The sequence below is a fragment of the Lentinus tigrinus genome (genome assembly GCF_003813185.1).
Source record: "Lentinus tigrinus ALCF2SS1-7 unplaced genomic scaffold L226scaffold_15, whole genome shotgun sequence".
Taxonomy (NCBI): domain Eukaryota; kingdom Fungi; phylum Basidiomycota; class Agaricomycetes; order Polyporales; family Polyporaceae; genus Lentinus; species Lentinus tigrinus.
The window spans coordinates 532367-553763 of NW_027137924.1; the positions used below are offsets into that span (position 1 = coordinate 532367).

The 21397-nt window shown below is 54.3% G+C and overlaps 9 protein-coding genes and 1 non-coding gene across 10 annotated transcripts; 6 read left to right on the plus strand and 4 right to left on the minus strand.

The window, feature by feature from the left end:
* Window positions 1-985: 985 nt before the first annotated feature.
* On the plus strand, window positions 986-1896 carry L226DRAFT_446566 (kinase-like protein; the record flags this gene model as incomplete). Its single annotated transcript, XM_067674897.1, has 2 exons — window positions 986-1532; window positions 1592-1896. Coding segments are annotated over 2 exons (852 nt in total), but the record flags the coding sequence as incomplete, so codon positions are not given.
* A 537-nt stretch (window positions 1897-2433) lies between these two features.
* Window positions 2434-4877, minus strand: L226DRAFT_464695 (carotenoid ester lipase precursor; the record flags this gene model as incomplete). Its single annotated transcript, XM_067675878.1, has 15 exons — window positions 2434-2676; window positions 2729-2766; window positions 2828-3078; window positions 3133-3182; window positions 3235-3342; window positions 3396-3663; window positions 3738-3807; window positions 3874-3939; window positions 3990-3997; window positions 4051-4125; window positions 4185-4212; window positions 4268-4280; window positions 4342-4406; window positions 4460-4650; window positions 4711-4877. 15 exons carry the CDS (start codon window positions 4875-4877, stop codon window positions 2434-2436), a joined length of 1641 nt encoding a protein of 546 aa, XP_067534618.1.
* Window positions 4731-5953, minus strand: L226DRAFT_93588 (uncharacterized protein). Its single transcript, XM_067687353.1, has 2 exons — window positions 5922-5953; window positions 4731-5731 (listed from the first exon to the last, which is right to left on the minus strand). Exon 2 carries the CDS (start codon window positions 5533-5535, stop codon window positions 4954-4956), a length of 582 nt encoding a protein of 193 aa, XP_067534619.1. The 5' UTR covers window positions 5536-5731; window positions 5922-5953; the 3' UTR covers window positions 4731-4953.
* Window positions 5954-6135: 182 nt separating this feature from the next.
* Window positions 6136-6232, plus strand: L226DRAFT_t129. Its single transcript has one exon. It is a non-coding gene; the product is annotated as a tRNA-Leu (tRNA).
* A 192-nt stretch (window positions 6233-6424) lies between these two features.
* L226DRAFT_535929 (TrkH-domain-containing protein) lies at window positions 6425-10045 on the plus strand. The gene is made up of 17 exons (XM_067681016.1): window positions 6425-6583; window positions 6634-6823; window positions 6876-6910; window positions 6970-7690; window positions 7745-7860; window positions 7916-7956; window positions 8004-8101; window positions 8162-8169; window positions 8233-8247; window positions 8300-8440; window positions 8508-8669; window positions 8723-8773; window positions 8822-8991; window positions 9047-9093; window positions 9148-9202; window positions 9256-9311; window positions 9360-10045. The coding sequence occupies exons 1-17, from the start codon at window positions 6522-6524 to the stop codon at window positions 9780-9782; spliced, it is 2391 nt and encodes a 796-aa protein (XP_067534620.1). The 5' UTR covers window positions 6425-6521; the 3' UTR covers window positions 9783-10045.
* Window positions 10042-11939, minus strand: L226DRAFT_93691 (kinase-like protein). The gene is made up of 2 exons (XM_067687354.1): window positions 10959-11939; window positions 10042-10901 (listed from the first exon to the last, which is right to left on the minus strand). Exons 1-2 carry the CDS (start codon window positions 11533-11535, stop codon window positions 10186-10188), a joined length of 1293 nt encoding a protein of 430 aa, XP_067534621.1. The 5' UTR covers window positions 11536-11939; the 3' UTR covers window positions 10042-10185.
* Window positions 11940-12397: 458 nt separating this feature from the next.
* Window positions 12398-18053, minus strand: L226DRAFT_535932 (WD40 repeat-like protein). The gene is made up of 21 exons (XM_067681017.1): window positions 17140-18053; window positions 16934-17087; window positions 16645-16864; window positions 16264-16592; window positions 16100-16207; window positions 15992-16050; window positions 15685-15941; window positions 15446-15632; window positions 15204-15359; window positions 14957-15139; window positions 14839-14906; window positions 14554-14776; window positions 14370-14494; window positions 14198-14320; window positions 14036-14137; window positions 13876-13981; window positions 13343-13819; window positions 12969-13282; window positions 12605-12916; window positions 12476-12540; window positions 12398-12420 (listed from the first exon to the last, which is right to left on the minus strand). Exons 1-19 carry the CDS (start codon window positions 17991-17993, stop codon window positions 12810-12812), a joined length of 4152 nt encoding a protein of 1383 aa, XP_067534622.1. The 5' UTR covers window positions 17994-18053; the 3' UTR covers window positions 12398-12420; window positions 12476-12540; window positions 12605-12809.
* Window positions 18054-18806: 753 nt separating this feature from the next.
* Window positions 18807-19703, plus strand: L226DRAFT_93881 (uncharacterized protein). The gene has a single exon (XM_067687355.1). The coding sequence runs from the start codon at window positions 18954-18956 to the stop codon at window positions 19455-19457; it is 504 nt and encodes a 167-aa protein (XP_067534623.1). The 5' UTR covers window positions 18807-18953; the 3' UTR covers window positions 19458-19703.
* Window positions 19704-20038: 335 nt separating this feature from the next.
* L226DRAFT_93913 (uncharacterized protein) lies at window positions 20039-20829 on the plus strand. The gene is made up of 3 exons (XM_067687356.1): window positions 20039-20363; window positions 20431-20497; window positions 20561-20829. The coding sequence occupies exons 1-3, from the start codon at window positions 20084-20086 to the stop codon at window positions 20565-20567; spliced, it is 354 nt and encodes a 117-aa protein (XP_067534624.1). The 5' UTR covers window positions 20039-20083; the 3' UTR covers window positions 20568-20829.
* L226DRAFT_523768 (uncharacterized protein) lies at window positions 20661-21217 on the plus strand (the record flags this gene model as incomplete). The annotated part of the gene is made up of 2 exons (XM_067678841.1): window positions 20661-20781; window positions 20838-21217. 2 exons carry the CDS (start codon window positions 20661-20663, stop codon window positions 21215-21217), a joined length of 501 nt encoding a protein of 166 aa, XP_067534625.1.
* Window positions 21218-21397: the final 180 nt, after the last annotated feature.

Consider the following 21397-nt stretch of genomic DNA (forward strand, 5'->3'; position numbering starts at 1 on the left):
GCTCCCACAGTAGTCTCTGAATAGTCGTGTCAGCTTCTACTAGTATCTGCGACTTATCAACACAAGAAGGATGTGTGTTTGTAGTGCGAAGATGCGATCGGGACGCCGACGGCTTTGGATCCTAACAAACACAAACAAAATCTCAACTGGGACACGTACATACTTACTACTTATGTAGGCCCGTCGCGACTGAGAAGTGACGCCGACGGACGAGCAGGCTAACGCGGCCATGTTTACGGCGATAACACAGTTCAGACACTCAAGTTATGAAGACACCCTTCTTGCCATTCCGCACGGGTGCAAAGGAAGCCGCTGGAGCTTTGCACTGTGGTCGATCATCGGGAGTAGGATGTTGGTCCGTGAGCGGCGAGCCATCCGAGTCATTCTAGCTTCACTCATCATTTCCGCTGTTGCGAATCCCGATATGATTCCTTCCCGTTGCGATTCGAACCAGTGAGCATACTCGGGGCCTAGGTGCGGAACGATTCCGGGCCTCCGACGACAACACGCTAGTCGAAATCATAATCGCCGTCAACTCAGATAGCTGACCTTTGGTCTAGAGGAAAATAAGAGCCTTATCCCTGCGTTGTCCAAGACCCATACAGTGAGCATTTTCTTCACTGAGAAGTCGTTCTTTGCTCATTTCGAGTACAGTTCTATGATGGCCGCGGTGTTGCCAGGAGATGCAACTTGCCGCCTTGCCACGGTCGCTGTCACGAAGTACTAGCGCGCCCGAGTTGCAATCCAGTCCGGCGATCTTAATAATTACAATGTGGCCCAATGTGTCCTCGGCTCGTGGCTACTTCCGCAGGCTGAGCGGTCTAACATCCTCCTGCCCAAAGGCATATAAGCAGAGGCGACTGGTCCTCTATTCCCCATCGTTCCCGGAGAACCACACCACCACCACTCCTGACCTTCTTCCTTCTGTGCAGAAACCCTTGTCATCTTGAAGCCCAGTTACTTCTTCCCTCTCACAATGCCTACCGCTGAGACTACAATGCCCAACCTCACGGGCTCTGTCATCGACGGTCGTTACCGCCTCATCCGCATTCTTGGAGCTGGCTCCTTTGGCGTCGTCTACCGGGCTATCGACCTATGGGCCGCAAAAGAAACCTGCGACCGCGCCATCAAGTTCGTTTGCAAGGCAGACTCTTGTATCGCAACCCTCCGCAGGGAGATGGTGCTGCATAAGCGCGTCTCCCATCTTCCGAACGTCATCACACTCCATCACGCTTATGAGGACGCGGAGTACTTCGTGTTCATCATGGACTACTGCAGCGGAGGCGATCTCGGAACCTACCTTGGCGAGTGCGGCCAGTTTGTCGACACCCAGGAGGTGAAGAAGATTATGCTCACGCTACTCGACACCATCGCAATGATACATGCGGAGGGCGTCTACCATCGCGATCTCAAGCCCCACAACATACTCATCAGCAAAGATCGCAGTCAGGTGTACCTGGCTGACTTCGGACTCTCCAGCGACGTCTGCGAGTGTCAGTCCAGCTGCGGTACCATGGCGTACATACCTCCAGGTGAGCTGTTCATGGTGCCACATATGTCTCAGAATGGAATGGCTTACGTTTGTGTCCAGAGCTTGTCCACTTCGACCCCTCGCGCAAGGCTGACGCTGCCAAGGCGGACATGTGGGCCCTCGGTCTGATCCTGTTGAACATGATCAGCGGAGGGCTCCCCTGGCACCGCGCGAGCCTTACTTCTTACAACTTCTCCGAGTTTGTCCAGGACCCGAATTACCTCCTCGACTGCCTTCCCATCTCGCGTGAGGCCAACAGCATCATCCGGCGCATGCTCCGTGTCAACCCCCTCATCCGTGCCAACCCCATAGACATCAGCGCCATGATCCTCGAGCTGGACTCCTTCTGGCGATCGTACGAGGATCCCGCGCCGAACGAGTGGGACACTTTGTCCAAGATGCGGTCGACTATCGCGTCTGAAATGGAATACAACTTTAGCGCGGCGCCGAACACTCGAGCCCGCCAGACGGCGGCCATGGATTACGCAACTGGGTCTGCTGCGACCTCTGCGACACGCTGCTCCTCTGGGAGGAGCTCTCTGAAGAGCACTCTTGTTGTCAGCCCGACAGGGAGTGTCATGATGGTGAAGGACATGCGCGAGAAGAAGGATATGGGAGAGCGAGTCAAGTCACTCGTCCACCGTGTTACGCAGAAGTTCGCGATGCGCACTTAAACTATCGATTGTCACCACGCCACACCCTTCCGAAAAGCCGACAACGTTGCGGGCCTATCGTCATCGTGGCATTTGTATCTTTGTACTCAGTCAGATACCCACACTCGCACACGAATAGAGCCATTCTTATCATCATATTTCTGTCGATGTCCGTTATCAGGTACAAGGAATGATACAGCAGGATACTCTGAGTCATTCGTCATGTTATATCGTGAAGGGAGACTCCCGTTAGAGGGGAAACTCAAGCGAGAGCTTAGTGAGAAGGTTGAACCCGTCGACGCGATAATCGTCATTCGTGATAGTAAGAGGCGTGAGACCGTCAAGGAAGGTAAGGAGCTTCGGCGACGAAGTCGTGTACTTTGGCCAGGAGATACCTGTCTTACCATTGGGATCGAGATTGTTGACAAAGTTGATGAGGTAGTCTGCCATGTCTCCACCACCGTAGACGTTGATGATATCTGTTCCGTGGGCCTGCGTACAGGGTCAGCTATGATTACGAATGGACCGAGTGTCGACGACATACCGCTCCCAGGGCAGGGATAGCCTTGAGGCGTTTGTTCACTGCGACGAGTGGTCAGCTCAAAATCCTCTTGAGATGAGAAGCGTCCGTTTTGCGACTCACAGAAAGACCACGTTGATTGCTTGCTTGAACGGTTCTGCAGGAAGAACCTCCGAGGTGCCTGGAAGACGAGGTCGCCTTGCATGGCCGCGAGCCGCTTAAATTCGGGCGTGAGTGCGTTGAGTATGCTCGTGCCGAAGGGTGATCCTTGGGTGATATCCGCCGGGTACACCTTGAGGAGTTGGTCGAGATCGCTCTCTGAGAGCTCGGGGATGTAATTGTCGACGATATAATCACGCAGCCCCGCCTCCGTCCTGCCGTCCTGTACGTGAGGGCCTCGTCTGGGTCAATGAACTAGTAGTACCTACGTGATGTTGAGGGTGGCGAGCGAAAACAGCGTACCCTCGTCATCGCAATCCTGTTCAACGACGTTGAATAGACCATCTTTACGTGCTAATGAATGTACTCACGCCGGTCACGAAGGGAATATTAGCTACGCTTCCTTGTTGAACAAGCTTTTGCGGAGCATCAGGGAGGAACTTGCCATCGGCACGAGGCAGCCATGTCAACCTCAAAGACTACCAATAGCGTCAGCGAGTTCGTCAATCCATGACGAGAGAGCACGAGATACCTGAGGAGCGAAGATGCCCGGTGACTTGTCCACCGCCGCCTTCAATGTAGCAAAGGGAACCCCTCTCAGACACTGGAGGGTGTCCGCTGCTCCGGAACAACCCGTCTCCACCACGAGCTTATCGTAGTCACCTTGGCCGCTGGTGATGTCCCCCACGGGAATGGGCGAACCAGACTGCATGAAAGCCCCTCGGAAGAGCCCTTCCGTATCTCCACCGTTGGTCAGCATTTGAAGCGCGACGGATATCGCGCCGGCGCTCTCGCCCCATCTGCGAGGAAGCAGCACGATAAGCGATACACACATGGGGACCCACACACATACACAGAAGATCACTTAACGTACATCGTCACCTTGGCCGGATCTCCCCCGAATGCGCTTATGTACTTCTGGACCCATCGGAGCGCGAGGCGTTCTAGAGCATTTCCGGTGAAGGTAGTATGAGTGTATGGAACTGAAGAATCAGCGATGCGCCACGTACGATCTTGCAGACCGAGATTCCCCACACCAGCGTCCTTGACTTCCTTACTGGCCAAGAAACCATACGCTAGGATGACAGTCAATGCAAGTGCAAGATCTCGAAGAGACGTGTCATACCGGATACACTGTAGCACAATTCAGTTTCGAACGGGCTACGTATGTAGCACTTCGAACTTACCGGTAGTTCATGCTAACGTAGACCACAGGCTCGTCGAGCTCGATGGAGCGCTTCACGATAACACCGCCATCATAACTGTGTGGCAGATATCCTATTCAGTATCGGGGTCCGCACACCACCAAGACTTGACTCACATGTCCGGGCCGCCTATCTCGAAGCCACCTGCGAGAGGCGTCAGCCAATTCCATGCAACGACTTCTTTCGGATATGAAAGTACCGCCAAATATCCACTGTCAGCGGCGATCAGACCTCGGGCATGTGGAGTGTGAGAATGTTTGGAGGAGCACTCACGACGGCAACAGGAAGCTTCGCACCGGGTTTCGTGCCAGCCGGTATGACGACATTGACAGACAGGCCTGCAAACGTTGTTAGGAAAGAGTTCGAAAGCATGCGAATGTGTCGGGCTCACAATCTTCCGCTGACGGAGTAATGACTTGGTAAATGGAGTTCACGATGAAGTCAACTGCGTCTTCCGCCAAACCGGACAATTCAGGGAAGTCGAAAGCCTGCTGCGGACATGCCGGCCCAAAGCTCGTCGCCGTGTGAGTGCCGTTGTAGGGGTCCACTGCAACAGGTAAATTGAACCGAAGGTCTCCAACCCTGCGAGTGATGTGAGTTCAGGGTCTGAAGCAATGTCGAGGTGCGTGGCGGAGAACTCACGGTGCTTTGCCAAACGGAATGCCAAGGAACTTGCTGGTAACGCCGTCCGAGGTGCCCACGAAAGTCCCCTGGTCGAGCTGAATCGTGGGGGAAGCACGCTTCTCTGTGGGCACAGCGAAGGTGGTCCCGACGAGGGAGAGAAGGAGCAGGAGCTGTCGGAAGAACATCTCGTCTGAAGCGCGGCGGGGTGACGGGCTCGGAGCCTAGAGGGCCTCGGGGGGGTGGTCACCTCACGTAGGATACTTATGCAAGCGTCATCCGTACCCGGGAGCGGCACATGTGCCGGATGCCATCCCAACGCCGCAAACGCCCTGCGACGTCCGGGTGTACGGCGGAGGCATGCTTGCATGCGTGCCATAGGAAGCGAGCTGAAAGAGGAACGCGTGAGCATGCATCACACAGCCGCATCGAGGCGGTGGGAGCAACAGGAATCACAACCTGCACAGAGACTCGGACGATCACACGACTGAAGCAGATGGAGCTGGAACGAAGCAAGGTCACATTGCAACCGAGGTGACCTAAATCAGGATGAGCTCTGCGCATTCTGGGTGGTACCTGTCCCCGTCCGGAGCTCCGAGAGCAGAGCTTCATGGTGATGGTGCATGATGGCTTGTACTCAGCAATACATGGCTGTGGAAATGCGGGCCAAGGCAGCCGAGAACGCATCCCAACCTGAAGCAGTAACCACAGAGGGTATGGCTCGAGCGCGGTACCTGAACGGGGGAAATGCGGGGTAGTGCGGGGAACCAGCAAGTCGCGGATCCGAGGGCTTCTGCCTCCGTACAATGTCGAAAGATCGCGACGATGGGTTCTGATTGTCGACATGTACAAGGATTCGCAGCCTTGTGATTGACTGTTGGTGATAGCCCTGTGTCATGGGATCTGGGTATGACCTCAGTAGAAAGAACTAACACATCCGGTAACTTCAAGTCCGGAAGTCATCGGACGTGCAATAGACGTGTTCCAAACCAGCCTGGGAGTCCACGACTGAGTTGAGCGTCTGGTTCATGAGAGGGTTGTTCTGCTTGCCTCCCAGTCACCTGCAAAGAATTATTGCCCAGCCATCCGAGTGTGATTGCACGTGTTTTTTAACGTACAAATGAATACAATTTGAGCCGATGATATCGATTACGAGGTCGAGCCGGAATACAAGGAATAAACCGAGTAAGCACCGTACATATGGTTGAAAGTTCAGCTGACGCAGTACTTACAGCTGTAAATCGGCGGCGACTGGCACTAGTCCGCTCATACCTTCGATGTTCGTGTGGGTCCGGAGAGGAATGCTGGGTTGGTCAAGGTGCACATGAGTACTGTCCAACCGTGACGGCGGTAGGCGCGAGAAATAGAGTGATTCTATTACTAGGCGGGCCTTCACTATGTAGGACTGCGCAGTCCTGATACATTGTTTAAATTTTTAGTGCTCAAGGCGAGATGGCCGAGCGGTCTAAGGCGCCAGAATCAGGTAATTTCATTGTCCCTCATCTGGTCCGAAAGGGCAGGGGTTCGAATCCCCTTCTCGTCATGTTTTTTCATTGGTCCGGCATAGGGACCGTATACCTTGCACAATGTCTTGATGGCACCACTCCGACAACGAAGTACGGGCGGTTTATGGTTCCCCATACTCAAGTAGCAAGACGAAGTGACAATTGCATCATCGGGCGCCTAATGTCTTGATTAGAACGCGGTAGGAATTTCGGGGCTTTCTTGCGCACCACGTTGATCGACTCCGCCGCCCACTTGTCTGGCTCGTCCTCTTTGTTGCGACAGGACCTGTAGGGTAGGATCTTGGTGTCGGTTGGTGCGCGGGCCATATGGCATTCATCCAGTCTCTTCGGTCGCATCTCAACTTTTACCGGCTCCATCTGCTCGGGTTGTGGGTCCTTGTTGGTTTCATGCACAATGCACCTCTTACCTTCTACGCAGCGTGATTGTACCACTAATTGGAGCTGCCATCCTATTCGCAAGCAATGGCGAGTTTTCTGTCAGGTTCATCGACGCGCTCTACATCTGTGTCAGTGGCGCGACCGGAACTGGGCTCGTCACTGTCGACCTCAGCTCTCTTACGGTGTGGCAACAAGTCATACTCGTGATTCTCGAGCTCATAGGCAACCAAGTAGGTGTCGAGCAAGTGCCCCCCGATATCATCACTGAACGCTCGTTGTTAGGCCTTTGTAGCATGGGTCGTTGTATATGTTCGAAGGTACTAGTCCGTCGACGTCTACTGCCCACATGTCCTGTGCTTACTCACTATGGGAACAGATGGTACTTTCTCCAAAACCTCAAGCACATAGTCAAGGCCGAATTGTCGAGGTCAAATACTATCCAGGCCCCTCAAGATATCTCTCCTTCTCTCCGCCACATCCGTGAGACCCTCGCTCGCTTGAAGAGAGAAGGCTCGGATAAGAGCGAGGCTAATCCACGGCCGTGGACGAGATCCCGGCCGCATACTACGGATGGGTCTACATTGTCTCGAGACTCCAGACCCGCGATACGCCCAGAGATGGTACGCAGATTGGACATCGCGCCACATCTGATCAACCCCATGGGTTCGCAAGCACCGACATTACCGTCCGAACGAATGGCAGACACGACAGGCTTCGATACGCTCAGTCGGGCAGCGAGCCGCCGGTCGCTACGGTCGTCGGTTGTGACACCGTCATGTCCGAACCCCCCCGCAGAGGACGACTTTGGGGGCTTTCCGGGACCACGCCAGCTCTTATCTCGCATTATCAGCAAGCTCTCGCCTCGCTTCAAGAATAGACTCAAGCGCACTCTGACTGTCCCGCGCACGGAAACGCTTGTACCACGCTCGGGAGGTGCAGTAATGGCTCCTGGCGGTCCCGTCAAGCCTGTCCCCTATCTGAGTTTCAGCGCCATTGTTCGGAACTCGACCTTCCACGGGCTTTCGGAGGAGAACATTGAAGAACTCGGCGGCGTAGAATACCGGGCTTTGAGCGCTCTGCTATGGATCATTCCATTGGTAAGCCTGCGGGATTTTGGCTACTTGCCATACTGACGCCGGATATCGTGACAGTACTACCTCGGATTTCTGTCTGTCTCGTTCATTGTTACAGCACCCTACATGTCATTGCCTCGTTGGCAGGAGAACTACCTACCGCCCTTGCAACATAAGAAGATCAACCCCGTCTGGTGAGTGTGCACAGAGGGCATTCTGTGTGTTGCACTGACTTGTTGAGAACGTTAGGTTCACCGCTTTCCAGATCGTCGGAGCGTGGGCAAACACTGGTGCGCATGGGCGATCTCATGTGATTCAAGTGCTCAGTTGTTCGCAGGGATGTCATTGGTTGACCAGAATATGGTTCCTTTCCAAACCGCCTATCCTCTGGTCATCTTCCTGGTGATCTGTGTTCTCGCCGGAAATACGTGTCTGGTGAGTCCCATCCCTGTCCGGCTGTTCGGCGCCGCTGACTACAGGTCATTGCGTGAACAGCCCATATTGTACGTCTTGGCTCTTCTGTCTCCATCGTTGTGAGAAGCACGACTAAACACGCTCAAATGCAGTCTCCGCTTGCACATGTACGTCACCCTATTCGTCCCCATCGGCATCAGTCCATTGACGTCCGAGCAGTTGGCTCCTCAAGAAACTACCCGGACGTTCTCGCATGAAGGAATCACTTCATTTTCTGCTAGACCATCCTAGAAGGTGTACGATTTACCTCTTCCCATCTCGGCAAACGTGGCTGCTCTTCGGGATCGTCATGGTGCTTAAGTGAGACCAATTAGTCCTCATGCTTGCCGGGTACGAGCTTGCTCAACAATGCTTCCGTGACACTCAGCTGCACAAATTTACTTTTCGACCTCGTTCTCAATATTGGAAACCCGGCTACGGAGGCCATCCCACTTGGCGTAAGAATCATTGACGCCATCCTGAATGCCGCGGCGTGCAGGAACGCTGGCTATCAACCAATCCCGGTATCCGAGCTCATGCCCGCTGTTCAGTATGTTCTACTACCTACTTGGGGCTGCTATAGCATGCTCACGATCGTTTCAGAGTGTTGTCCGTTATCATGATGTACATATCAATCTACCCTATAGCTATGAGGTACGGCCCTTTTGCACCTGCACATTCTCTACACTAATTAGCTGTCAGCGTACGCGCGACGAACGTCTACGAGGCGAAGTCACTCGGCGTGTACTCCGACGATGACGATGACGGTGACGAGCTTGACGACGACGCTCACTGGAACCAACCATCTGAGTCCCGGGTTGCGATCTGGGGCAAATACCTGATGCGGCATGCGCGGCGGCAACTATCTTTTGGTATTGTTCATTTCTGGCGACTGTCATTCGGTATCAACCTCGCTCTGTTTTATAGATATGTGGTGGCTCGCCGTATCCTTGTTCCTTCTGTGCATTATAGAAGTGCGTATGCATATTTTGTTCCTTGTTCCGTTGTCGTACTGACCTCCTTCACAGCGCGATAACCTGATCGACCCCGCGAAGCAGTCATATTTCAATATCTTCGCTCTCAGTACGTATCTATCGCATTCGATGTCATGTCCATTACTCACACGTAGACGGAAGTCTTCGAGATCGTCTCTGCGTATGGGACAGTCGGGCTATCTCTCGGTATACCCGGGGTACGTTCATCTATCTCTCTATGTACCCTTTCTTACCGCGTGGTGCAGTTCAACTACGCACTTTCCGGCGGCATGCACACACTCTCCAAGTTGATTATTGTTGCAGTCATGCTCCGCGGCAGACACCGTGGTCTCCCCGTAGCGCTTGACCGCGCCGTGCTCATGCCCAGCGAGTTCCTTCCACCACCTAGGAGTCGCCCACCGAACAACAATGAGGACAATAAGGGCTTCCAGCACGAGACGGAGCTTGCGGACGTCCCCAGTCCCCTGCGCAACCCGGAGGAACTACAGGCGCGTATGCGGATGCGTACACGCACTATCAGCCTGGTTGTCGAGGAGCGGCGCGACCAAGGCGTGCTGAAGGAGAAGGATGCAGGTATGCCGCCGTGGGTAGCTGAACACATTCCCGAAGGCAGCCAGGGCTCGAGCGTAGAGGGTGGCGAGCAAGATGGTGGCAAGCATGCCATATGATGTATTGTTTTGAGGAGACATGACGACATGACGAATGACCGTGACGTTCTCAAATGCTCTGTACTTGTACTTGATCGCTTTCGTTGGTTGTCGCAGCTTTTGTTTTTGGATGTCATGGACTTAGATAGACTATATAGATCACTCTACTTGTGGTGTAGTGCATTTCACAATTACTTCGCATGATGGCTTCATACTACATAAGTCTCGTTCTATTCCATGTTATCAGGGTATCGTATATACAAAGGCGAAAAAACGTCCACATGGTATCCAAGACACACGGAAACAACGAAGTATATACAGTTGAAACATAGCTTCTTCTATCCACTTCACTCGAGCCAGGCAGTCATTATGCTACACTGAACAAGACAAGTCCACGAAAACCCTTGACTTACTAAGCCTGGTTCTAGACGTTCAGGTCGGTGAGAGAGAGTCCGATTCGAGACCCAAGGGCCCTGCGGTCGTCGCACGCAACCTCTCCAACGTTCGCTTCCAAAGACGGAAGTGTAACCGCGGTGGCCTCCGGGGTGACAATCAAGCTACTCGCCGGAGAGGACGAACGCGAGCTTGTGGAACTCCCGGAGGACCCCGAACCAAACCCCGGGAACTCCGGCACAGGCAGGGTGGGATGACACGAGGCGCGCATGCTGAGGTCGGGTACCACGGGGACCGCGGATTTCGCACCGACGACAGATCCGACGTCCGCGAGACCGTCGCTCAGCACCTTCGCAGAGTCAATAGCGGCATCCGCATGTGGTTGCGGGTAGGCGAGCGTAGGCGCAGTGCTCTGGGTGTATCCGGTTATCACGGAGAGCTCGTCCTCGTAGCGGAAGAACGTGTCGAGGTCAAGGACTGCTTGGCGGAGTGCAGGGAGTGTGATACGTGCAGCAGGGTTCAACACGAAGGCTCGTCGTATGATGTCGTTCGCCCCCTCTGAGATGGGGAGCACATCGAAGAGGAAGTCGGGGTTTTCGATGAACTGGATGAAGCATGGGTCGTCGAGCGTCGCACGCTCCCAGGGGTTGCGACCACTGATCATGTTGACAAAAATGACGCCGAGGGCCCATACATCACTGTATGGAGTGGAATACGGCTTGTAGCCAGAGAGGTGTCCGATGCATTCTAAATCGCAGAAGTCAGTAATCGACGTACTAATACGTAAAGTTATTGAGGACGAACCTGGGCTCATGTAGGCCGCCGTGCCGCAGTAGAACTCCTCGACCCTAGGCCTATTCGTCGCCATACCGAAGTCGGCAAGGTATATCTCGGCACGATCCTCGCTCACGAGGATGTTCTCCGGCTTGAGGTCGCGGTGGTATACTCTCGAGCTATGACAAGCTTCCACAGCGTCGATAAGTGAGATGAACGCTTTACGAAGTAGCGCATCGTTGTCGACGTAGATCCGCCTGCATATGGGATCAAAGAGGTCGCCGCCCCGGCAGAGGTCCATGACAATGTAGAAGTAATCGTCATCTTCATAAGCATCGTGAACCGTGACGACGTTGGGGTGGTCGGAGACAAGCCTGTGAAGAGCAATCTCTCGACGAGCGGCAGCGAGCTCGGAGGGTTTCCGTCCCGCCTTGCGGATCATTTTTACGGCACGGGAGGCGTGGTCACCACTTGATGGGGACCGGACATCTACGGCCTGGTATACGACACCATAAGTCCCGGAACCCAGGATTCGTACGAGCTCGTAACGTCCGTCTACGGTGCAGCCGGTATAGTCGGGCATCATGGAGGCGGCGGAAGGGGTCATAACGTCGTTGCGGGGCCGACAGCGGAAGAAAGAAATGAAGGGAGAAAGGGGAGGGGAGAGACCGGATGAAGAGAACAGAGTTCACCAGGAACGAGAGGACGAATGAGGGAGCGGACCAACGACCTGTACGCATTATATGGGACCCAAGCAGCTACCGAGCTGTCCGCTTGGATGCCCGCTCTCTGTCCCTCAGAAAACATCGGTCCCACGTCCGTGTGTGTGACGTCTCGGATGCCGAGGACTTGCAGGATCGTCCGCCGCGTCCTAGCAAGTCTCTGAACAGTCTCCTTCAACGCTCGATATCCTCACAAGGCTCGCAATCATGCATTGACGTGCCGAGAGCTCTCTCTAGAAGCGTCAAGTGGCGTTTGGAGCACTGACGATTTTACGATATGAATGAGGATCCTGCCCACGTATATGTCCTGAGTGATTTGCATCTGAGATCCCTCACTTAGCCTCGAGCGACGAACCTTGACAAATGAGTCTCACATCGCCAATGACGCCTGAGGACCGCATAATGGCCTATAATCGCAACCATGACGAAAACAACCTTCATCTAGACCCTTCACGAATCGGGGGAATAAGGTGAAGGAAGCTCCCCGTGGCAAGTCACAGGAAGGACGAGTGAGGGCCAATCGCTAGTGAGGATCGCAACGGAGGAACGGCCATGACGATCCTAACCAGAATTGGTGCCTTCAAGTCTCGCACTCTCCTCTGCCAAATATCGGAATACATATTGGATATTCTTTGCTCTTGGGAAATCCGAGAACACCGCCGGGCGGAGATGACGATTCTGTCCTGAATTCGACATGTGCGGACAAGCCCGAGCGAGGCATACGTCCGAAGCGCAGGACAGGAAGAACGGGTGCGGTAGGCGGACAGCGGCTGAGCCAACAAGTTGTAGGCAAGGGAACATGTTGGGAGCAAGAGACCTACTCACCGGTTCGCGGCGGCGCCTTCCGGAAGACAGATGCGTGCGAAGCCTTCCTCGTCCCTCGGACAGATCTCAGATTGAGATGAGCAGATAGGATCCGTGGAAGACACGATTAACCATACTAGACATGCTCACCATGTTGGGAATTTGTTGAATACTTCCGACCCCAAAACGAGGCAGATGCCACTCCACCGCCTTGTCCCGGACCTACACGCAGCAGCGCCTTGCACACAAGAGCGAGATACTCGGTGCCTGACACGCACGCATCACCAACAGTGTGGCATGCAAAGTGACGGAGACCACGTTTTCATAGCACGTGTGCCACGGAAGTAGCAGGCGCTCATGTACTGAAAGTCAGGATACTGTCGTTGATCTTCAGCTTCACATTCCTATCGGACGTCCACTCAAACTGCACATCCACCAAGCTGGCTTCCAGGCTCATGTGAGCTGTGGTCCAGAACGTCAGAACTAGACCTTGCGACGTCATGAGAGTACACACCAGCATCACCGATATTGAAGCTTAGCCTTTTGAATGGTTCCGAGCCGCTATGTCCTTGAAATGGTGGGGCGCCAGGCATGAAAAAGCTCGTGAAGCTCGAGCCCACCTTCCAGACCAACACGTTTGACTCTTCCAGAGAAAGGGTCACTAGACGGCGACCGTCTGGAGAGAAGCTGCATGCTGTCGTTCTCTTCTTGTGGCCTTCCAGAACGTATAGACGGGTCGCGGTCTTCAGATCGTACATGATGACTGCACCTTCGCTAGTCCCGACCGCTAGACGTTGAGAACCCATATGGAAGTCGACGGTGGGGAAACTAAAAGGCCAGACCGCCTTTGAGCCGAAACATCTAGACCGCGAGTACTTCAGTACTCACGTTTGAACAATATGGCTCAATATATCCGTCGCGGAGTCTAGAACCGCCTCCCTTGTGGCGTTCGAGTTCGGGTCCAGCGACTTGACAATGGCCTCGACCAGCCGCGGCAAATTATTGTACAACACAAGTGGCTTCTTGCGGATCAAGAAAATGACAAGCTGCATGACGGACTTCCGGTGCTGCGTACTCCGTGGCTGCAGTATGTCAATTGCCAAAGTCGTCATGAACAGCGGCGTATTGCTCGCTGCGATCTGCAGAACGGCAGTGCGAGCCTGGGCACCGATGTTGGGGATCGAGATCGCCTCTTTCTTCGTCGTGGTAGCGAGTGTAAACAAGGCCCGCAGCATCTCGACCGCGTCCACGTATTGTTGCCATACTTGGAAGCCACGTGAACAAAGGTCGATGGCGAGCGACCTATGTGGCGAGGTCTCGTCGTGCAGATAGCTTGCGATGGACTTCGCGATGTCAGTCAGTATGCTGTTCAGTGACGCAGGGTGAGCAAAGTATCACTTCGGTCAGACGAATGTCTCCACCTGGTTGGCAGTAGGCTATACTTGTCCACTGCAATGAATCCACAGATGCACAACGCCAACGCGCTTTGGGTCCAATCCTTCTCTTTCACGGGCTGCAACGTGGGCACTAAAATTGTTAACTTGGGGCGGAATAACCAAGAGATATGACTACCCTACTCACGATATTGTTGCCAAGTCTCGACGATCTCTGTTGCCTCCTGATCAGACAGTCGTGCAACCCCGGCATCAAATAAGAGCCGGGTTGCCTGTCGTACTTCGGTAGCTGCTCCAATGCCTGCCGTTAGCATGATACGGCGACACGCAATGGTGAGAGGGCACCTACAAAGCGTGTACAACAAGTGGTGCCCGAGGCGCGGAAGGCTTGGAGGATGGTATGCCTCGTGTACGAGTTGTCCGACAGATGCGGCATAGAACGTCATGACAGTATTTGCGTCCTGAGCTAAGTCTATTCAGGAGTTAGACGAGATCACGAACGAACCTGACCGCATGCTTACCTTCAAACTGCGTGAGGTATTGTAAGACGGAGAGGATAGCTAGTGCACGGTCGGTAGAGGCTTCGGGGGAGAGCGTCCATGCGCCCATCGCAATTGACTGGGGAAGTATAGAGAAAGAGCCCGGGCTATGATTTGTCAATACTACTGTGGGAATGACACGTTGGCTGCGTTCACCACCGCTCACCTTGTCAAGCCGACGGCTGAAGGATGACAGGGGATGGACAGACTTTCGGTGCAGATACCGTCAATACCCTCACTGACTCCGAAGGTCAGGAGGATCGACAACAAAGCGCGTGCATGCTCAAGCTTCGCCTTCGCGCTAAGCGCAGGCACGCTTGAGCCAGTGAGCGCTGCACTCGACGAGAACTGTCGCAAGAGTTCCGAAATGTCCACCAGTAAAGTTGCCGCTGAAATTAAATGGTGTGAGCGATTAACTGAGAGCGTTCTCACAATCAGGAAACAAACACACCATCGTCGAGGGATCCGTGCGAAGGAGCAGACAGTATGTTCTTGCTATCAACGGGGCTGCCGATTGTCCTGCACAACGGTGAGGACTGCAAACCAATATGGGAACGAGCAACACTGACCACTCGTGCCACCCTCCCTGCTGCACAAGTTCTTCGGCTTTCTCGACGCCCATGGACCTCCAGAACTCTCTCGTCCGAGTATCCCATAGCCTCGCGCGCCCGTCACCATAGATAAGCAACATGTTGTCCTCTCCAAGGCATAATCGCGTCAATGGGGCAGCGGATGCAGGGACCAGGTACACGCTACCCCAGGCTACTGTATTAGCAATAGCACTCCACTGGGGACGTGGGAAGGAACTTGGCTTACAATTGGTACCCATCAACAGCGATAACAGCAATGGTCCCATCCTGGGAGATGCAGAGGGCGCAGCCGTGCAGGCGGCCGACCTTCTCGTCGTGCAGTGCGACGACCCTGGCCAGCGGAGTTGTGAAGAATGTCCAGCGTGCGCAGAGCTTGAGCGTACTTGAAAGTTGAGGGCGTGAAGGTGAAGGGAAAGCGTAGTCGTCAGGCAACCAGGGCTGGTGACGCGCGTAGGTAATGGAACATACTCATATGTCCACAAGGCGATCGTGCCGTCGTCTGAGCCGCCGATGAACACGCGCTCGCCGGTACGTGGGTTCTGTCCGAGGTCCACAGAGACGATACTCCCTGGGAGCGGGACGTCGGAAGCCTGTGACGAGTCGCCAGAACCTCGGCTTAACTCGACGAGAGAAGAGCGAGCAAGGCAGCCATCGGCTGTGGCGGGATCGATGAGCGTCCGCGCAGCCGCAAGAGTTTGACCACCTACTATAGCCTAGGATGATCGTGTCCAACTCGAGAGGAAGCATTGACGAAATGCGCCTTGCAGCCTTGGCGGATGATGCATCAGTCCGTGCCTTCCACAAGCTACGCGTCCTTGGACTTGCATCACCCTTTGAGGCATCGACAGAAGTGTAGTGAACTCTTCGGCGACCATGCTTCATATGAGTTGACACGACGTGTCCTCCGGGTGTTAGTATGGCGGCGTCTCCCTGGGTGAAGAACACGTTCTGTGTTCGTTGACATCTGTGCAGGATATGAGTCGGCGGACAGCAGATGAGACGTGTGGAACGTACTGCAGTTGATCACCATCATGCCTCGGGCCAGAAGATACCCGGTGAATTTCCGCATGATCCTGCCGCTGGTAAGCTCAATTGCGACAGTGTAAGAGACATGGAACATACCAAGTATAGGGCTGAGAATGAGTCATTACCTATCCACTTAACGTCCTGGATACCGGGAAGTGCTGCAGGGAGGCCTCTCTCAACAGTACTGTTCGACCAATTCACAACCTACGACAACTATCAGATATATTTCAAGCAATTGAATGTCCAATACCAACACGTACCAGCACTTCGTGAGCGGACCACGCACAGAGTCTCACGAAATCCCTCCCGTCTTGAGCGCGAAGACCGAGCAACGGTTCTGTTAACCCGACTTCCCCATTGTCAACCTCGTTTCCAAGTTCCACTCGATCAGGAACCGTATCGTTGGCTGTGTCTTGAATATGATCTGTGGAAAGTGACTTGAGGGCCTTGAAGGGGTTCGGGAGGGGCAGGTGTGTGGACGAGTGAGACTCAGGCAGGTCTGGTGGTGGTGGAGGGGGCATATCGTTGACCTTCAAAGAGCGGGATATGAGGTATCCGGATGAGTTTACGTAGAAGAGAATGAGATGGTCTGTCGGGTCATCAGAGGGAGGCAGGGGGTATTATCATGCATACAAACTCACCGCTTTCAGGAACTGCGCGGAGTCCGATCGAGTTCCAATGCGTGTCGACGGTCCACTGCCCCGCATACTCAAGGTCTACATCTTGCGCGGACGCATCCACGCCGAGACGCAGCTCAAAAGCGGTTATGAGAGTCTGATTCTCAGAGTCGAAGACCGTATCACCAAACTGGCCGGCAGGATAAAATTCATCTGGCGAGGCGCACGCAAGTAATAAGATTGACTGCAACGTAGATACAATATAACAATTCACATCAGCAGACGTAATAGCACCGAGTGCAGAGCGGCGCACCTCCTCAGATGCGGCAACGAGGAGTGTTCTCCATACCCAGAGCATGGAGGGCACCGGCTGAGATTTGCCACCTATGGCAACCTTCGTTGGTCTCGCTTCAATAACTGTAGACGCAAGACATGATCCATCCAGGGTTGAGTGCACCGACAGACCACTGAATATAATACATCAGTGTTCAACCTGAGCTAGGCAGCATGCGTACCGACCCTGCTGCACCGAGGCATGTAAGAAACCGGCCCCCTTCATGGACTTTGAGCGATGTGACGACGCGTCCCGAGTCGGAATGAGGCGGGAAGAAGTGACAACGTAGGGTCAATAGTGATGGTGAACCTGGTTCGGGAGACGGTGCAGGAAACAACGGCGGTGACGGAGGGTTGGAAGTCGACAGTGAGAGTGTGGAAGAAGCGGGCGACAACGCAGTAGACAAGTAACTGCGCGTGTCTTCTTTCCGCAGACTACTTCCTGGATTCGAAGATGTTTGGGAAACCGCTATCTTCTCGGCGGAAGGATCAGGACGCGACCGGGAGGTAGAAGCATGCCTGTCACGATGTCCCTTGCCCTTTAGCATCCCCCTGAGCTTCTCCTGCTCCTCTTCAAAGTCCACGTAATTCTTCGGAGCCTCGGCTTGCTCGGCGGTGACGGAGGAGACAACACGAGAACGCGTGACATGGAAGGGCGAGAGAGACGACTTTGTTGAGGATGGAGAGGCTGATCGTGATGATGGGCGACCCAAGCCGAGGAACCGTTTCGTGCTGGTCGGTGAGGTGAGAGGCTCGAGAGGAGGACTGGATGTAGCTGTCGTCGCCGTACTTGTTGAGCCAGACGATCGGAGGATGAACACGGAGCCATCCTTGCACCCTACAGCAACACCAGGTGCCACTTCTGATTTGACCTCCGGCAAAGTTACGAGATTCTCTAGTCCCCAGGAAGCGAGACACGGTGATATTGCTGAAGACAGGCTCTGCTCACTGAGGTCATTGGCGGTCTTGCGCGTTCCGTCGCGGTTAACAGAGAAGGTGACTGGTACTTTCAGCGCGAGCTGCTCCATTGTCGCAGACATGTAGGCTGCCCATGAGCACAGCAGCAAGGAAGATGGACGAGCCGAGTAGTCGAAGTCTCGAAGACACTGCAGCACGAGCGGCAAGTCACCTGCAGCCTCCCCTAGAGTGCCCCCAGCCTGCCCTGAACTTGGTCAGCATATAACAACACCAGGGCGCTAGGCAAGTTTTCTTCGTGCGGCGACGCGGCCATACTTTTCCCCATGTTGCTCATGACTGCATTTTTCTACGCGGTCGTTCGAGTGTCAGGCCTCGTCAAGATTAACTTGGATGTTCTTAGTGCCCTATATCTTTTCCGCTCGCTTTCTTTCGTGGAGAGGATGGGCCGGTTGTTCAGACATCGCTCCCTTGTTATCGTTTCGTGTTTTGGAATATATGTGCTTATGTCTACACTACTCATCTCGGCGTGTTAGACTGCACGAACTTTTGAAAGGTGTGTACGATCAAGCATCAATATTACCAACGTTTTGGAGGAGGTACGTGCCCACACAAATGAAGAACGCGATATCTGGATTCATGATGGCGATTACAGGCGGTTGTTAACTCACGGGTCGACAGGACAAATAAAGTGGGTGTGCGAAATCATGGCCGACCATGGATACTCCGACTCACTCGTCGACTGGTACCGTTTGACTTGTCTCGACAGTTCGGCGTCCGAGCAAGATGAGAACGCAAAGGGCCACTAGAACCTCGTGTGGAGAGGCCTGGCCTCAGAGGTACGTTGATATGTGTATCTCCGTCTCGAACTGGGGTAGCTGACAGCAAGCAATATTGGAACCATCTTCGCCTGCACTTCCTTACGTATATGACGTGGACGTCTAGGCCTCGCCTACTCACTAGCCATGTTTGCGAAGAAATTACACAGGTAGCAGCCCACCACGCCCACACCATCGTGCATACCTGGTCTAGACTCAGGAAACGGAACTAGTTCACGGCCCTCGGCTACGCATCTACATCAAGTTATGGCTTCCGCGCAGTTCCATGCTCTTGCCTATTGGATGCCAACAAGAACTTGGGTCCGACACCCGTTCTCTCAGGCAGTCTGGACCGTTCAAGCCGCCGAAATCTCCAGCTGTGTACATCGTTGCGGAGATAGCTCGACGCTTCTTTTGCAAAATGTTATCCGACGCGGACAGGGCCGCGGCTCACTGAGGATGGCTAAGCTCGGGGTTTGGCCTAACCCCGTGACTTCTGGCCTCGCTCACGGAAACAGAATGTCTGTCTCCGTCACTCGGGTAAGACCGAGGTCGAGACTTATTGAAGATGAACGAGATCGCCGCGGAACATCTGAGGACAACTGGGCACAAGTATCTCCGTGTGCAGGAGTATACTCCTCATGCCAGTGGAAACATCCTTCATCATCTGACTTCTTCAGAACGCAATGTTTGCATGTGCATGAAATGCCGAGAGTGGGGCGTACCTATGCATTTGCCGGAGATCACCCACTCACTCGCAATTCTGCCTAGTTAGGTCTGCTCGAACCCGAGCATGGTGTGAACCGTCTCAGACAGAGGGTCCAGGCGCATCCATACCTCTCCGGTCCCTCAAGCCGTGTACGCTATTCGTCCGGTCTGGACAACGCGCGCATCAGGCGTCGCCTCGCGCTCGCCCACGCTCGAGATTGGTCGACACTTCGGATTGGTTAAGAACCAGGAGCAAAACCAGTATTGCGGACGGGAGTTGGGATTGGACGAAGATCGTGCGTCCTCGATTCCAAGGGGGGGGGGCCACAGGTCTAGGCTCTCGCAGGTGCTGGAGTACGGATTCGCCGATTGAATACGAGAATGGTACGTAGTCCCAGTACTCATACTTCCGTATTTTTTGACCTGAATGTCGCCGTCTTCTGCACCTCAAAGCACCTGTACGCAGTAGCCCTTGAGTATGTCTCCGACCTTGTGTATTACTGTGGTTGAACCTCGCACAATGTGACTCATGGACGACGCAGCACGCAGCACAAGGAGGGCTAACTTCTAGTATCCCCTAAGTGGCAGAGCCGAACGGGGCGGAAGGTGAGTATTCTCGATGACTTTCTCCTTTCTAATACCAACCACACTCGGTAGTTCTTGTCGTACAATACTTTACCAGTCCTGTCATGACCTGCGGAGAACGCTGCGCACGTCTGCGCGCCAGGATGCCACGAGGGTTGTCACTGGTTTCTATTCCATTGCCTCGGCCAACTGATTTATTGAGGTGCCTGTCGATTTCTTCCTCGAACATCAAGAAGACGTTCTTCCTTGCACCTCCTCACCATGGCGCTGTGCGCCGAGTGAGACGACCCCTGCCCCCTTTGCCTTCGACGATGCTCTGGGTCTGTGGTGCTGGGTCGCACGATCAGTTCTGGTTCTCGCTCAGCAAATCGACCCGGTCTCAAAGTTGGTGTTCATATCTTATTCATCCGTTTCACGCTCCGATGCCGATAAGGTCGTGTTGCTTCCTCAGTGGGCCCTATATCGCAGTTCAGTGGGCCAATCCTTGGTCCGGAATCGAGATTATCGTTGATGATGAAGTAAGTCGTCACTGCGTCCATGGCCTGCGTTAGGGTTACGTATTCTTTTCTTCTAACGCACAGCTTCTGAGGCGCCATAGTTGTGAGGAGGCGGTGTGCACCAAGTGCAGGCCGTTATAAGGGCCGGGGGAGCGAATTGTGCGACCTCTTCACTTCATAACCCATGGCGCACAACTGCCCCGCCGTGTATCTCAAGTCTATCACGACTGCCACTCCCCTGACTATATCTTCGTCTCCATCGCGGGTCACCACGGCCGCCATCGTCGGGGCAGTAGTCTTTGGAGGTTAGTCTCTGCAGGTGGCACGCTCATGTTCAATGTCGCTGAACAAGTCCACGCAGGGATGTTCCTTGGACTGCTTTTCGTGCTATTCTACGCCGGTTGGGCGTACCGCCTCGGGCTCGACTCGACCAATGCTCAGCGCGGCCTGCAATTTCCCCGCCTCGGAGTATTCCGCGCGTGGCTTGACCCCCAGGCGCAGATGTTCCCTATCAGCCTCGCTACCACCAGAGATGCCGACGACGCTGAGTTGGCCTCTCGCGTGCGCGGGGGATCCGTCATAGCGCGGCCAGCCCGGGTCCTCCACGAGCCCCTTCCCCCGTATGAGCATCCTCCCCCTTACGTGCTTGGAGTCGTTGCGCCATCCATCTCCGACGTCCAGAGCACGATCGCTGGAACTGAGACCACTCCAGACGTTGTCGCTGGGGGTGGTCCGCTCTGAGCATCGTCCAAGAGGACAGTATACCCTCAGCATCATGATACCCCTTGATCCACGCGCGGCGAGACGTAGAACGGGCAGCGAACGCGATGACAGAGGGCAACCGGAGCTGGGGGTGGACGGTGATGAGGACGACGTCCGTGCTAGCAATCGATGATCCTCCAACTCCACACAACACTCATA

Bases quoted from the DNA above. Each gene is read 5' to 3' on its own strand.
- L226DRAFT_93588 (XM_067687353.1), bottom strand. From the start codon at position 5,535: ATGTCGACAATCAGAACCCATCGTCGCGATCTTTCGACATTGTACGGA.
- L226DRAFT_535929 (XM_067681016.1), top strand. From the start codon at position 6,522: ATGGCATTCATCCAGTCTCTTCGGTCGCATCTCAACTTTTACCGGCTC. The intron at 8,441-8,507 runs GTGAGACCAATT...CGTGACACTCAG, and splicing joins GGGATCGTCATGGTGCTTAA to CTGCACAAATTTACTTTTCG. The intron at 8,670-8,722 runs GTATGTTCTACT...CGATCGTTTCAG, and splicing joins GAGCTCATGCCCGCTGTTCA to AGTGTTGTCCGTTATCATGA.
- L226DRAFT_93691 (XM_067687354.1), bottom strand. From the start codon at position 11,535: ATGACCCCTTCCGCCGCCTCCATGATGCCCGACTATACCGGCTGCACC. The intron at 10,902-10,958 runs GTTCGTCCTCAA...TCTGCGATTTAG, and splicing joins GGCGGCCTACATGAGCCCAG to AATGCATCGGACACCTCTCT.
- L226DRAFT_535932 (XM_067681017.1), bottom strand. From the start codon at position 17,993: ATGTCTGCGACAATGGAGCAGCTCGCGCTGAAAGTACCAGTCACCTTC. The intron at 14,777-14,838 runs GTGTGTTTGTTT...ATTTAATTTCAG, and splicing joins GCACGGATCCCTCGACGATG to CGGCAACTTTACTGGTGGAC. The intron at 14,138-14,197 runs GTAGGTGCCCTC...GCATTGGAGCAG, and splicing joins CCACTTGTTGTACACGCTTT to CTACCGAAGTACGACAGGCA.
- L226DRAFT_93881 (XM_067687355.1), top strand. From the start codon at position 18,954: ATGGCTTCCGCGCAGTTCCATGCTCTTGCCTATTGGATGCCAACAAGA.
- L226DRAFT_93913 (XM_067687356.1), top strand. From the start codon at position 20,084: ATGACCTGCGGAGAACGCTGCGCACGTCTGCGCGCCAGGATGCCACGA. The intron at 20,364-20,430 runs GTTGGTGTTCAT...TTGCTTCCTCAG, and splicing joins CAAATCGACCCGGTCTCAAA to TGGGCCCTATATCGCAGTTC.